This window comes from Spermophilus citellus, assembly GCF_964194105.1.
Source record: "Spermophilus citellus genome assembly, chromosome: 11".
NCBI classification, from domain to species: Eukaryota; Metazoa; Chordata; class Mammalia; order Rodentia; family Sciuridae; genus Spermophilus; species Spermophilus citellus.
The window spans coordinates 125,941,995-125,957,448 of record NC_138192.1 but is presented as its reverse complement, the minus strand read 5'-3'; the positions used below and the strand labels follow the sequence as shown (position 1 = coordinate 125,957,448).

The 15,454-nt window shown below is 40.3% G+C and overlaps 1 protein-coding gene across 1 annotated transcript; it reads right to left on the bottom strand.

Moving 5' to 3' along the window:
• Positions 1 to 10,734: 10,734 nt before the first annotated feature.
• Positions 10,735 to 13,754, bottom strand: CCL20 (C-C motif chemokine ligand 20; the record flags this gene model as incomplete). The annotated part of the gene is made up of 4 exons (XM_081261828.1): positions 10,735 to 10,921; positions 11,592 to 11,669; positions 12,407 to 12,521; positions 13,676 to 13,754. The coding sequence occupies 4 exons, from the start codon at positions 13,752 to 13,754 to the stop codon at positions 10,900 to 10,902; spliced, it is 294 nt and encodes a 97-aa protein (XP_081117954.1). The 3' UTR covers positions 10,735 to 10,899.
• Positions 13,755 to 15,454: the final 1,700 nt, after the last annotated feature.

Below are 15,454 nucleotides of genomic sequence, written 5' to 3'. Positions count from 1 at the left end.
GCCACCGCTTGAGCCACATCCCCAGCCCCCAATATTCTGATTTTGACAATAAGACTTTGGTGTTGCTTTCTGTTGATTACAGAGGTGGACCACAGCTGTGTCCAAGTTCCCTTTAATTTCTCCTTCCTCTTCTGAGTATCAACCACATAGAGTTCCTTGATAAATATAAGACTGAAAGGCTACATGTTAGTCAAATATCAGAAGAATAGTCTGAACTGACCTTCAGGGTAGAGAATTTACATTAGTAAATAAATAAACATGAGACAAATTTAAAAGTCCTTCCAGTTCTGTTCAGAAGCAAGTTCATGGTTAACAGTTTCTGCTACTGATAAATACATTGTCAGGATCTCCAGTTTTAAGGTAGAAATCATTCCTTGCTTTCTAGAACAGTGATTATCAAGAAGGATAGGCGAGTTCATAGGATGAATAAATAAATAAATAAATAAATAAATAAATCTAATGTAGCTGTTTAGAAAAAAGAATCACACATTTTGTTTCAGCTGTGCAGGTGAACTTGGGTTCCTTCTGCTGAACAGGCGACTCTGGATGCCCATCCCACTTGTCACTCCTTGCCTCCTGGTCCCAGGGTGAACACATCCACCAACATGGCACCACCTTGGAAATGGCAATGGCCTTACCCCATGGATAGGGAGAAAAAGTTCACCGTATCCTTGAAATGAGGAAGTCTAGTCCTGGTGGGGGACAGGGGTACAAAAGCTTCCTTCCAAACTTCCTCTTAAAATCAACATTCCACCTTAGGAGATCCATCCAGATAGGACCTCTGTTGGCCGGCCTCTGATGGACAGCCTCTTCACTCACCCGTGGACTTTTCTCAGAAACCAAACTCATCTAATGATGAGAATGAGCTGGTATAGATTCTTGGACTCCACTCTAGACCTAACACATGAGAATTTTCAGGGATTTCTATTTTTAACAAACAACTTGCAGAAATACTATTTCAGGATCCCACAGCCCTGGACAACATCTAATTAAGCTAAACCCAGATGGCTTGCTAACCACAGGGGGAGTTTTTCTACCAAGGTGCTAATAGAAAAAGTAGTCCTTTAATCTCTTTGCCTACCATCAGGATTAGCCTAAAAATGTGTTGTTATTATTGTTATTGTCTTCTTTATAAATAGGGGATACAAAGAAAGAAAGAAGGTTAGCATATGGTACTTTGATAAAGCTGTCCCTCATGTCTGGGTTTTCTCTGAAATTATCGTGTTTCTGTCCTCTTAGATTCACAGATATTTCCCTAGGCAGTCTACAGTTTTACAAAGTGTAAATATTAAATTCTACTCTTTTTTTAAGGACTTCTTTTCTAATTATGAAACTAATACATGTACATGGTACAGAATTTTGCAAAAAGGAAAACAAGAAGAGAACACAATTGGCCCATTGCCCCAAAGTCTAGAATTTTTTAAAAAACATATTGAAGATAAAGAATCCCGCTGCTTGAGGCAGTTTTCCCTTCAGCTTCCCGACTGTGGAGAATTCTGGTTATTCTGGGGAAAGCATAGTGATATCATTTGGAAGTTAGAGGGATATAATTGTATGGATCGATAGAGAAGTATTCTAAAAATTTTAACAACCATAGGTGATTCTAGCAAAATAAATCCATGGGTATACTAAATATATCTAAGTACATAGCCATAATGTGTTACAATTATCCCTGCCGCTTGAATATTTTGATAATTTTTAAAAACTGTTATGAGCAAACAATACTGTTATAATCAGTATTATTCTTATTTTTTGTGCTTTTATGCAATTGTTTTCTTGGAATAAATTTGTAGGAAATGCAGATACTGTGAAATGCATGCACATCTTTAAGATATTTAGCACACTCTGAAATCTTTTACTTAGAAAATTTCTACTTCGTTACACTCCCACCAATCATATGAGTGCTTGTTTTCTCTGGGAATTATCAAGTAGTTTTTATAGCCTTTCAAAATTATCCAAACAGCACACAAGTTCTTAGGCTAGGCACTACCAGAAATGCAAAGAGGTAAAGATAATGCAACATTCCACACCTGAAAGTACAGAATTGTGCAAGGGTGAGTTATACAGGGTAAGCACATGGGAATGCATGGAAGAACAAGGTTTGTGCTCCATCAGTGGGACAGACTCATGTGCTGTGGTTTCTGAGAGGGATGTGGTAGGAACTTTGACTGGACCAATCCAGAAACAGTCCATGTAGGAGCTCAAGCCCTCAAGCTGCGTCTTGTTCTACGTAGTGGCTGGGGAAGCATTCTAGGCAAGGTGATGGATGGGGAAGTATGGAAAGAAAATGACAAGGTATGCCCATAATATGGGAAGGAATCCAGTCTGCCTAGGTATGTGGAACACAAGAAGCTCCAAGAAGCAAAGGTGACTGTGTTCAAAAGGATCCTGAAGCTCAGACAGAGGAAAAAGGTACCCAGGAGCAATTTCTAATCCTGCAAGTGGCAAGATCAAAATTAGTTAATAAATATGTCAGTGGTATTTAGTGGTATTGTGATATGAAGGGAAAGGCTGAAAAACCTCTTAGGAGGTAAGAGCCACAGAAAGAAGATGAGGGCACTAAGAATGGAAACCAAGAGCAGAAGTGCAATTGTTGCAATCCATAACCAACAGGAGTAGTACGGGGTTAGCAGTTGGTAAAGGACTGGGGGTGAGGAATGAGCAGATGACTTTTGGAAGTTTGACCCTGAGTGATCAGGAATAGAGACAAAGGGATGGACAGGAAGATAGAGGAGTCTCAGCCACAGGTGAGGTGTAGGAATGTATAAGACAGTTTTCTATCACTGAAACAGACACCTGGGATACATCAGTTTATAAAGAAAAAAAGGTTTATTTTGACTCATAGTTTTGGAGATTTCAGTCCAGGACCGCCTGGTCCTGTTACATTGTGCCTGTGGTAGCACGTCACAGTGGGAATGCACAGCAGGGCAAACTACTCATCTCTTAGCCAGGAACTGAAAGAAAAGAAGAGGAAGAAACTGGAGTCCCACAGTCGTTCTCCAGGGCACAGCCACAAGGGCCTCAAGACCTCCCTCTAGGCCGTCTCCTTCAGGTTTCCACCACCTCCCAGGAGTGCCAAGTTGGGGGCTAAGGCTTTAACTCATGTGCCTTTGGGGTCAGTGCAGGTCAAAACCACAGCAGTTTGTCAGGAAAAGAGGAAGAGGAAGAAAAATGGGAAGAGAGGGGAAAACATGGGAGAGACAGGACAAAGAAAAGACTTTCAGAGCAAGGTTGTGAGAAGAATCAAGAGGAGACAAAGAGGTGCTTGAGCGGACCAGTGGGACCTGGCTAAAGGTGGGTCCACCCTGAAATCAGGGTAAATGCAACAGGCTGCTTCTTGGACCTCCTCACAGGTCCTCAGGGTTCCGCCTCACCCCCAGGCCCTCTTCACAAGGAGTTGTGCATGGTACCCCTGGGCAGCCACAAAACAAGCTCCAGCGTGGAGTCAACTCTGAGGAGAAGATGCTCAGTTCACCTGAAAGGTGCCCAAGGTCACCACATGACCAGGACCAAGAATACCTTGCAGGGGCTGCGTTGTGGCTCAGTGGTAGAGTGCTTGCCTGGCACATGTGAGGCCCTGGACTCCGTCCTCAGCACCACATAAAAATAAATAAATAAAATAAAGGTATCTGTCTACAACTAAAAATTATTTTTAAAAAAATACCTTGCAGTTGCCCTCAGGTTGACCCAATTTCAGAGTTTTCTCCTGCCTCCAAGCTTCTGACGACCTTCCTTTTCTCTGAGCATCTATTTTGGAAACTTCTTATTATGAATTCTCTCCCTGCTCCTTTGAGATATAAAAATTTTTGAAAAGCATCTTGCCAGTTTTACAACACAGAAATGTTATTCACAAGGTCCTGAGAGCCTTTCCTTTGAAATGTAATCATCAAAGAAGATAGGGCGCTATCTCCCTGCTCCGTAGTTGGGAGAGAGCCAAACCTCAGTGGACAGGTGTCTTGCTGCAAGTTGTAAAACTGTCTCCATCATGAAGATATAAAAAAGCTTATATTTCCTTTGGTAAAGCCAACTAGCAAACACTAGTGGTCTACAGTACTGTACCACAGCTCCTCTGCCCTTTTTTTTCAGCAAAGTTGAGTCCAGCTTTAGTATTGACTTTTCTCCTCTACTATAATCATCTCACCAGCTCAACCTCATCCAGAAGAGCTTTTGCTTTGATGGAGATATTGAAAGCCCAGCCTCTTGGAAAAACATGAATTTGCAACAGCACCAGGCCACAAGTAATGGAACATTGTCATGGTGATCAGCCACCTGCAAACTAAGAGGATGAAAGGCAGCCTAATCCACCAGTGGAGTTTTGTAGCTTGGATGTGGCACAAGGGAGCAAAGGGACCAAAATGTGAATGGAAGAATTGATTCGGTGTCACATTGGATTTGGGCTGGCTGGGGAAAGAACCAAAGTTTTCCGATAGTTTAAAAGAAATGGCAGAAATCAAGAAATTAGAGGATTCCATGATATGAAAATAAAATGAAGCAGATGTAAGGAAAATGAATGTAAGTATGAAGAAGAGCAGCAGCCATCCACCTGACAGCTTCAAAGCATCCTTGACACACTCAGCACCTGTTTCTTAGAAGCCTTCTGCATGGCCCAGGTAGACGGCACAGCCTTTTCCTTGACTTCTGTAGCACTTCTATTAAGGAGAGTGCTTTCAGGAGTTTAAAAAAAAATCCCTTCTTCCTTCTCAATTTGAGTTACAATGTGGGAGTCAAGGGTTTTGTTTTGGGAGACATTTGATCTCTTTCAATGTAAAATGGAAAATACACCTTCCCTCCAACTGACTTTTCCACCCAACCTGACTCTTTTGCAGACTGACTTCACCATCTAGAGAAAGTGGAACTGATTTTTACAGTAGGGCAGGGAGGAAAGGCAAGCCAGGTCAGGCCTAGGCAAGGTCAGGGTAGCAGCAGGAGAAGGTATGTGGGAGGGCAAGCCCTGCTCCTGGAGCCCTGAGGGTGGAAACTAAGGAAATGGCATTCTTTCAACAAGCCACACATCCCAACATCCGGCCTGATGAGACTGCACCCAACACGCCAAATCCAGGGAACCACAGCAGCAGGGCAGAGAAAGAGGGTGGGGCAGTCGCTGGATTGCCTTAGACTTGGCTTTATTAGAGGAGACAGCACCACCCATTTTTCTCTTTGGAACGCCTACCCTATGTGTGCTTGACATAATGCCAAGGGTGGGACACAGCAGGACAGCAAACAGAAAGGAGCTTACTGCCTCTCCTGCCCAGAGAAGGAAGGAGGAGGCGACACAATGACACTCTTCATGCTTTCGGAGGAGAGCCCCATGTGCCAACTTCTGGCTCAAGATGTATTGCTGCCAAATAATTCAGGTAGTATGGAACATTCTACTCATTAATGAAGAAGTTTTGCAAGTAGGATTCCACTTGGTTAGCATAATTCCACCCACGAAACAGGTCTAAGGTAGACAAAGAAAATCTTCTGTTCGCTGAAAATTCACTTAAGGAATTGAAGGTCTTTCATAAAAACATAGTTTGGGTGGACAACAGGAGAAGTGAGTTCACAAATATATCTGATGAACTCCAAAGGGTCAGCTGCCCTTTGCTCTCTTTGTCCTCTTAGTAGAACAGGTTCTACCCAGATCCACCTCTGGATTTCCACTCTCTGGAATGAGTTGCTTTTTTCTTTGCTGAATTTGGGCCCCTGAAAGATTGAGCTCCATGAGGCCTGAGTCTGAATAAATGTAAATCAAATGTGTTCCCTATCACCTGGTGATATTTAATTTCATATATATCTGTTAAGGTAATTGCTAATCACATAGTGGAGGAAGGAAGTGGAACAAGAAAACAGAAACAAAAAGTCTACATTTACCTGTCAGGCCTCTGCCTATTCCCTCTGCCTTGATGCTAATCATTAAAGAGATGAAGAACAGACTGTGCCAATCAGGACTCTGGGAAGCATCTTCTACAACCACATTATTATGCCAGACGTATTCATAAACATTTTGTGCTTGCTTTGAGTCAGAGACATAGAAAAAAAATATTTCAAATATCACCAAACTTAGCTGATGTCAATGCTGCTCTGTGCTAATTAAACCAACAAATCAGTTTGAACACTGCTTCTGCCCCTCTCAAGACAGAGGGGTTCTTTTTCCTCTCCTCTTCTAGCACAGGACCAGCAGTGGGTGGAAACTAACATTGTGCTTCTAGGATGGCTCTTCTCCATCCCTACACACCTGCACCATCACCTTCTTTGAAGCATGTGGATATGTTTAAACCATCACACTGTGAAGGTCTTGAACCTCTTTCTCTCCTGCCACTGACATCAGCTGGGGCAGCTTCATACCCACGTAGCATACAGTGGTCTTGCCCTCCTTCCCCAACCAGGTTGTCATCAGATCCAACCTACTTCTAAGTAGAGATCAGAGAACATGTTAAATAAACGGCCAGCTTGCAATCTGCAAAACTCAGAATGTGGACAACCACAGAACAAGTGTCCCGGTTCCTCTAGGACAAACTGCAGAAGAAAAAGAAACGGAACTCATGGTGAAGAACTTGCAGGTTAAAAGTAAAAAGAAGCAAACTACACAAATGCAGTTTGGGCCTCTCATTTGCATCTTCAAGGAATTTAACTTAAAAAAATACCTATTTTAAAAACAAGCAGGGAAATCTGAACGTTGACTGGTGATATTAGAACATTCATGTTGGCTTATAAATCTATGATAATAAAATTATGTGCTTTTAAAAAGTCTCTATATTTTATGTATAATGAAATATTTATAGACAAACTAATTAGATGTCAAATAATTGCTATAAAGTAATCCAGAAGTTATAGGTGGGGAGAAGTAAGTTGAACGCTATAAATGAAACAAGATTGGCCAATGGGCCATGTGTGCATGAAGCCTCCTTCTAAGAGTCTTTCTGCTCTTGTATTTTCCCTAATAAAACATGGAAGGAAGACCAATGGCGATGACTAAGCCAATCTGGTAGCTTTCCAGGCCCAGATGCACTTGAACTACACACTCCGTCACGCCCTGGACCTTGGCTCCTGGAGCAGTTTCATACCTTCCTGCCCACCCCTCTCCTGCCCTTTGACCACATTAGGTCTTTTTATCTGAGGACCTCTCCACTCACTCCTTGTCAGGTTTCTGCTCTCTTTGGTCAAGATCCAGTGGTTCAGCACTTGAACCTCTTTCCCTGCCACCTGGATGCAAAGCCTGACCTGGCTAGTTGAACTAACCACCCTTGTCTGCTCCTACTCCTGATCCATCCCAATTGTAGTCACAGCAGCTTCCCTCTCTCCAACCTCAGCAGGGCCCCCACACCATGGAACCACCTTTCAGTGTGCCTTGTGTCCTTCACTATCTTGAAGCTCCTTTCATCTCAAAGCTCCATTCCAGCCCACTCACTCATCACTCTCAAAGACGGGTCATTCACCAAGGAAGGCATCACCACTGACTGAGACTCCACCAACCTCCTCCAACCCAGATTGTCAAATTCTCCCCATGCACTCCCCACTCTTCCTCCACTTCTCCTGCCTCTTGAAAGAAGCTGAGTCGCCATTTGTTCCAGTCTCAGAACTTTCAACTCTTTATAGTACTATAATGTTTTCAATTACCCTCCCCTCTCATTCTCTCTCCTGGCTCTTCAATTATCTATCCATATTAAAGTATTCTAGTTTCTAGATTTTTCTCCTCTCACCTTCGTTGTTGAGTGATTGATCACCATTCATACTTCAACTCACTGTTACTGGGATTCTCTTTCTCTACAACCTCAACTGAAAAAAGTCTATCACTAATATTCACTTTATCATTATTGCTTGAATAAAAGAATGGGAAATGAAATCTTGAATTACATGTAGAATTAAAAGTAAGTTTAAAAAGACCAGAGACTCTAGTGAAAGAAGCCGAACACCCAAGAGTACATTTTGTATGATTCCGCATATATGAAACCAAGAAGAAGCCAACTGCTGCACTGTGAATAAATAAGAACAACAGCATCTTTGGCTGTAAGAGGGTGTGAGGGAGCCTTCTGGGCTACTAAAAACATTTAATATCTTTAGCAGGGTTGCTACACAGGCATGTACACATGTAAAAATTCATCATGCTGCATACATGAAATGTGTGTACTTTACTGCATATAAGTTATACAAGCGTTAAAAATTAAATAGAAAGATATACATTTTCCAAAATGGGAAAGAAATTTCTGTGAATTTAGAGCAACATCCCTAATTCAAGAACATGGTTAGTGCCATGAGATCAAAGCATTAAACATTAAAATTACAAAGTGTAGCTCTCTGCTCTGATCCCAAGCTTAACAAACCAGCTGTGGGATCCAGTTTGACTTCCCATGTGGCTTGCTCAGTTAATCTTTCCATGTACTTATGCCCGTGCCACTCACACCAGGATGCTTTTATTATTAATGAACTAATACATTTGCAATCTGGCTTGGAGATTTCAGTCTCCAGAAACTTACCTCATAGCTACTAAGTAGTACTGGTCCCAAATGATTCAGACACCTCCAAAGTGCTAACAAAGTTTTCTCCTTTTCTCACTCCACAGGCTTACCTGGTGAGGCTTCTAAGAAGTCAGGACAAATCTGCTGTCCCCTGACAATTTTTGGCTATGCTATTCCAAGAAAGGGCAGTTGAGGGATGGGCAGAAGCGGTGTCCAGAATGGGCTCAGGGTTCACAAACCCATCTCTTTGGTACCTTTTCTTTCTCCATGGCTTTAGCTGAGTTTTTGTCATTTCTCTCCTTATTCCTTGTGGCTGTCTCTAGTACCTCTGCTTTCCATTTGCCCCACCTCCTGTTCCTCTGCCATGAGGAAACCACACCTCGGTCAATGGTTCCCCAGTAATTCCATGTTCAAGTTCAAATAACTACACTTGGTTGCAGTAACAGATTCACTTAATCCTCAGCCACTCCACGCCCCCACACCCAAACATTCGGCTTCGTTCACTCTTGTTAATGGTGCTCTGATGTCCATTTGGGATGGAACAATGCTTTGTTGTGCAGAACTCTCCTGGGCATTCCAGTAGGTTTAGCATCCTTGGCTCCTGCCCAGTGAATGCCTATAGTACCCTACCCCCAAATATTGTGATAACCAAAACATGTCCCTGGATATTTCCAACCATTCTCAGCTGCCCCTTTTTTCCATGGGCTACCTCCTACTGGTCCTTCATACCTCAGCTCATACAGCTGCTTTCTTCATAGGTCAAGAACCCAGAACATCAGTGATTCAATATGGTGAAACTGAATATTATTTCCTTTTGGAAGCCTTCACTAATGATGTCCTGTGGCACCCAGTGGCACTTTACCAAAGTGCTTACCACCACGTGTTGCAATAGATGGATACTTGTCCCTTCCCCACACCACACTGCTCAACCCTAATTATCCTCGAGCAAGTTACCAAGTCTTAAGTCATTTAATCTCTCCAACACTTGGCACGGTGCCTGGCACATAGAAGTACGAAGCCTGTGCTTGCTGAATAAACAACAGGATGTTGAGCATACTTTCCCTGATGACTCAATGTTACTATTCTTGGGCACAGATACGTCTCCGAGGTATATTGAGCCACTTACTCTTCTGGCTCTTCTTCAGATGACCCACCTCTGCCCTGCTTTATGGATGTGTGCATCTGGAGTTTGCATCATATCATCAGCATGTCTACCTTCAGTGATCTCATGTCCCTCCCAAACCAAGGCAGACCCTTCAGAGTGCTGTGTTGAGGCAAACCATGAGCTTCAGTGCATGAACACTGACAGCAGCCACTTTGTTTCAGGGTCTCTGCACCTTATTGCTGGGTTCCTACTGGGTTTTATCTGTTTGAAGTCTCTCCATCTAGTGAAGTGGTCAGATTCTAAGAACTGTCCAAGTAGTTATTTTCCATTTGGAAACTGCTTACAGAAGACTCAGGAGGGCTTTAGAGAAAGGTTCCTATGCTAAGGTGACTATTCCAAAGGATCCTGGCTCATGAAAGATGATGGACCAAGAAATTACTCCTGGTCTTTTTCTCAATGATTGTTGTGTTTCTCTGACATTCACAGAGTCTATAGGCATACTTTTTTAAAAAAAATTTTAGTTGTAGTTGGACACAATACCTTTATTTTGTTTATTTATTGTTATGTGGTGCTGAGGATCAAACCCAGGGCCTCTCATGTGCTAGGGAAGCACTGTACCGCTGAGCCACAACCCCAGCCTCCATATTTTTTGATATTAAAAAATTATAACAATAAACACTGGACTATGGATCACAAACGTAAGATCTTTCTGATTTTTGGTCTGGGTGACTTTGAATTTAAAAACGAAAACAACAATTCTTGTGGAATCAATTCCAGGGCCATGAGGGATAGATATAAAGAAAATAATCAGGCAGAAATAAACGAGGATTATAATTTTTCAGAAAATGTTCTTAACTGCTGTGTCTTCAAGTATTTTCATTATGTGTCTTAATAAATGATAATCAGCAAATAAATTTTTGTGTTTTTGTTTTATTTTTAATATTAATCCTTCTTATAATCATTTCTGTCTTTTAAAATATCATTACAATTTAGGAGACAAAATTATGTACACAGAAGAATGTTAAATAGTTTTTTTAAAAAATAGCTTATTGCTTGCAAGAAGGCCATATAATCTTATTCCCCTACCTTGCACTAAGCCACATAGCTTATGGGAAATTATTATTAAATAGCTATACCTACTGCTATAAATAACTTAACATAAAATGGAGCATAACTAATGTGATGCTTAAACAAAGCAAACTATGATGCAATATGAATCAACTTCATCCATTGGACAAGTCCAATAAAGCAGAGGTCAGGTAGTGCCGAAAAACGTGCAAGTGAGACTTCCAGTCCCAGCTGGGATCTTGTTGTTCTTGAGCTGTGTCTAATTCCATTCCAGAAGAGCATCTGTTTTTACATCTTCTTGACTCTTTGACTATAAAGAGAAAAAGAAGGAAAGTGTAGGAAAAGACAGGGTGGCCAAATCATGGGAATGGCTTTGGGACCTGAAGGTCATTTCACATGTCCTTAATCTCATCTCAGAATGTAAAGCAGCTCAAAGTCTGCTCAATGAAACTCAAGTTTAGAGACGACGCACCTTTCTGAATAGCTAAGCTAGTTCATGAAGAAACAGAATGTAAACATTAATCTTGTGTTTCCAAGTTCAGTGTCTATAGCACAATGGTGTTAGGGGCCATTTATTGATAAATTGTTATTCTCTAGTGTCATCAGTATAAATCAGAACCTCTGGACTCTTCTTAACTAATGCTTACTTTTCAGTTTTTAACAATCAAACATCAAGTAGAGCGTAAATTCTGTAAATAGGAAGCATCATTGCAACAGGAATCAAGCAACTAGTGACTGAAGAGAGCATAGAGGAATCTAATACTTCATGTGAACAGACACTAAATTAAAATGATAATGAGGATAATGATCTATATGTGGGAAAATTTCCTTTTATTTTCATCATTCAATCCAAGTTTTCCCTTTAAAAAATTCACAGCACATAGACTGAAGAACCCCAGCAAGCCTGCGATGGACCCCTCTGCACACATCCCTTTCCCCTGCACTTGGAGAGAGGCTAATTGATTGCCAGTCATCCATACCTGAGCATACGCACAGCTCTCTTCACCCAGGGCTTCTTTGGATCTGCACATACAGCTAATTTCTTCTTTGTGTAAAAGCTAAAATGTCAGAAAATTTGATTTGTGTTTAATAAATTTTAAATGTCTTTTTCACAAAACATTCAACGTACATTTTCTATTTCAGTGGATTACTCTACACGCTAAACATTTCAGCTAAAGAGGTAAAATGAAATGTGAAAAAAAATGCTCATGATAAATCTTGAGGCAAGATATCAAAATAATTATCCTTGACTTTTTCTGCAATATAACAAATGATTATACAATGGCAGGAAGATAAACTTTCAAAATTTTTATTCAATTTTGATGCTAGTGGTTACATGCAATATGTGTGTGTAGATATAGATAGATAGATAGATAGATAGATAGATAGATAGATAGATATGATCAGTAACTTACATCATTCCTATATCCTATAGGAATCAAGAATATTTAAATGACAGAATAATCAGTCTGAGATTTTTACTTACAGGCCCAAACATTTTCAAGTAGAAAATATTTATTTCAAAATATATATCTCCCATATATTCCTGAAATACATTTTAATAGCCTATAAGTTTATATTAGAAAATGATTTCTGCCTTATTTTTTGTTCAAAAAAGTAAGCTTTGGCCTTACTTCAGTCCTATTTAAACTTCAAAGTAGATGTGTACTATTAACATAAAATTGCCTTTGCCACGTCAGTTATTTCTGAATGAGACTCTAAAAAGACCCCCCAAAAAATCTGAAATTCTCACGTAGTCTTGGTATAATTGACTGAAAATCAGTGAATGACTTACATGACAGCATCAATATCACAGGCTTCATTGGCCAACTGCTGTGTGAAGCCCACAAGGAATCTGTGACCAAAGACCTTCTCTGTATATTGCAGGCAGCAGTCAAAGTTGCTTGCTGCTGAAAGAGAAATGAAAGATATTAAACCCATGTGATGAACTTCTGTAACTGATATTATGGAACTACCTGAAGTTGTGAAAAAAATCTAGTGAATCTGATTTGTGGACCAAATAACCCATTTTATGGAAGAATTTTAATTTCTTTGAAACCCATTTTGGGTTTCTGGATTCAGGTTAACATAATTTCCAATTCTTTTTTTACAAAATGGTGTGCTAGGAAGTTTGGGTTCAATAATAGTTTAGAAAAACATGACTTCTCATGAATAAACTATCTTTAATAAGAAATGCAAACTGACAATATTTTATTTCAGTCTACCATAATCACTCAAAAATGTAGGCACTCTTTACATCCTCATTTGAAAAAAAAAAACACCTTAATAGATAAACCTTCCAAATTCAAAAAATTAATAAATTGGTAGATTTTAATCTAGTGTTTGTTACCAATGTTGAGAAATGGCCTTAGAAAGTAAAAGGTGATTTTTTGTTTTTTAGAAGCGATAGCTAAAGCACTTTGCAATTGCAACACCATTGATGGTGATTTAAAATTCTGTTCATAAAAGGTTAATGTGCATTTTCAAGCATGCACCTATTGCTAAAAGAGATGTACTCTTCAGTAATAAAGCAATACTTGGACACTACTCTGCATTAAATTATAACCTGCTATAAGATAAGGAATAAATTTTATCTCAAAGTTGGCAAGCAATGTCCTCTGGCTCATGGGGCTAATGAGGTCAAGTGCCATAGTCAACACTTAAAGGAGAAGTTTTGAACTTTACAAACATTGTTTCTTTGGGAGGGAAAAGGTTCGGGATGTGGGAGAGTTCTCTATGCTTCAGAAGGACCTTTCATACAGACAAATGTTACACAGTTTACATCACTCCCCAAAATGGTAGTTTGGTCTTGTCCTGAAGTTCTGGAGCCTCTGGAAGCCCACCATACCCCAAATCTGCTGGGATTCACAGCAGAGAGGAAGCCTGATTGGCTGCAATAAACCTGGTCCCCTCTACTCATCCATAAACTGACGACTCCCGCCCTTCCCTTTTGTATACTTCCTAACAGTCTCCCCTCCCCTGGGGACCTGCAGGACTTCCAGGCTTACAGGAACAGAAGAACAGTTCTCCTGCACTCCATCCTAGCAGGAAAGAGAATACTTACCTTCTGACTCTCTGCAGAGGTGGAGGAGCAGCACTGACACCAAGGCACCCAGGAGCCAACTCTTGCCACTGCACATCATTCTCAGCTCAAAGAATAGATCTGCTCAGCACTGTGGACCAAGTACCCTGAGAGTGCTGTTCTGCTCTAATAACAGCCCTACTTATAGCCAAATATTGGGAATGTACACAGAAGGCGTGTTCTCACATGGGGTTTTCCCCATTGATCAATCTGCCCCACCAGTGTCGTCACAAAGAAAACCCTCAGGGAAAACTTCCTGCCTTTCCCTAATGTTGGGAAGGTGTGAGGGTCAGGGTGAAGGGCAGCGAGGATGACCAGGGGAGAATTCTGTTAAGCCTTTGCATTTCCAAAGAGGAAAAGCCGCTCAGTCCCATGGCTTCTTTCCAATTTTAACTTAAGCTCTTTGGTCTCTGAAAATAGAGGAGCAATGATACAAAGGTCAGCCCCTGACAGGAGCATTCCAGCACATCTATTGTTACAACTCTTTCCTTTCCAGCCTTCAAGGAGGGGGAGGATGAAATGGGATGCCAGACATACTGGAGCACACCTTCACAAAAGACCCTGTGATTCTAGATGAGCATTCAGAGCAGGAAATATAACAATGTGATGGTCCCAAACTATGGTGGAAAATGCCAGCACTTAAGTAAAATTCAAATCTCAGCCTCTTCTTGATTTGATGTCATCCCTTGTGAGAATCATTTACATTTATATGGCTCTAATCCATATGTCATCCCAGAAAATACCAATCCCCACCTATCTTTCATGCTTCATGATGGTGAACTTATAGGTTAATGCAGAGCCTTAGCAGAGCTGGATAAAACATCATCAGTGGCTAATCACAAAAGAAACAAGTCCACTAATAGTGATGATGATAATGTATTATGAATTCCTGATCTAAGGTGGTGTAATAAGAACCGTCCACTAGACACAAATGGGTTGAAAACAAAAGAATCAAAAAGATACACCATGCAAATGATAAGGAGAAATAAAGTCTTTATATCTCTGTCAGACAAAATTGATTTTAAAACAAAAAAAAGTTATTAAAGAGGAACTTTGAAAATGGTAAAGGATCAATCCACCAGGAAAAATTAAAAATGATGGTGATCTACACACTTAACAATAGGAACCCAAAATTCACCAAGAAAAAATGGACAGATGGAAGGGAAGAAAAACCAGACAGAAGATCCACAAGAAAACAAAAACCCAACTAGACCTAATAGACGTACGTAGAACATTCTACCCAGTGACAGGATGAGCATTCTTCTCAGGTGCATATGGAACTTTCTCTGAGATGAATAAGAACAAGTCTCAATAAATGTGAAAGGTCTGAAATAATAGGAAGTTATGTTTTCAAATCACAATGGAGTTAAGTCAGAAATCAATAACAGAAGGAAATTTGGGGAATTCACAAATATGTGGGAATTAATCAATGTATTCCAAAGGAACCAATGTGTCACAAGGGAAATCATAGGAGGAAATAGAAAGTACTTTGAGATGAGTGAAAACAAAATAAAATATACTAAAATGTTTGGGAAGCAGTGAAAGCAGAGCTTAGAAGGAAACTGACAGCTGCAGGTACCTACATAGAAAACTCAGATTTCAAATCAACAAGCTAATAGTCTATTTTAAGACACTAGAAAACATAGGGCAGGCTAAACTCAAAGTGTACAAAAGGGAGGAAATAAAAATTATTAGAGCAGGAAATGAATAAAATAGAGAATATCAAAATATACAGGAAATAAATAGAATAAAAAATTATTC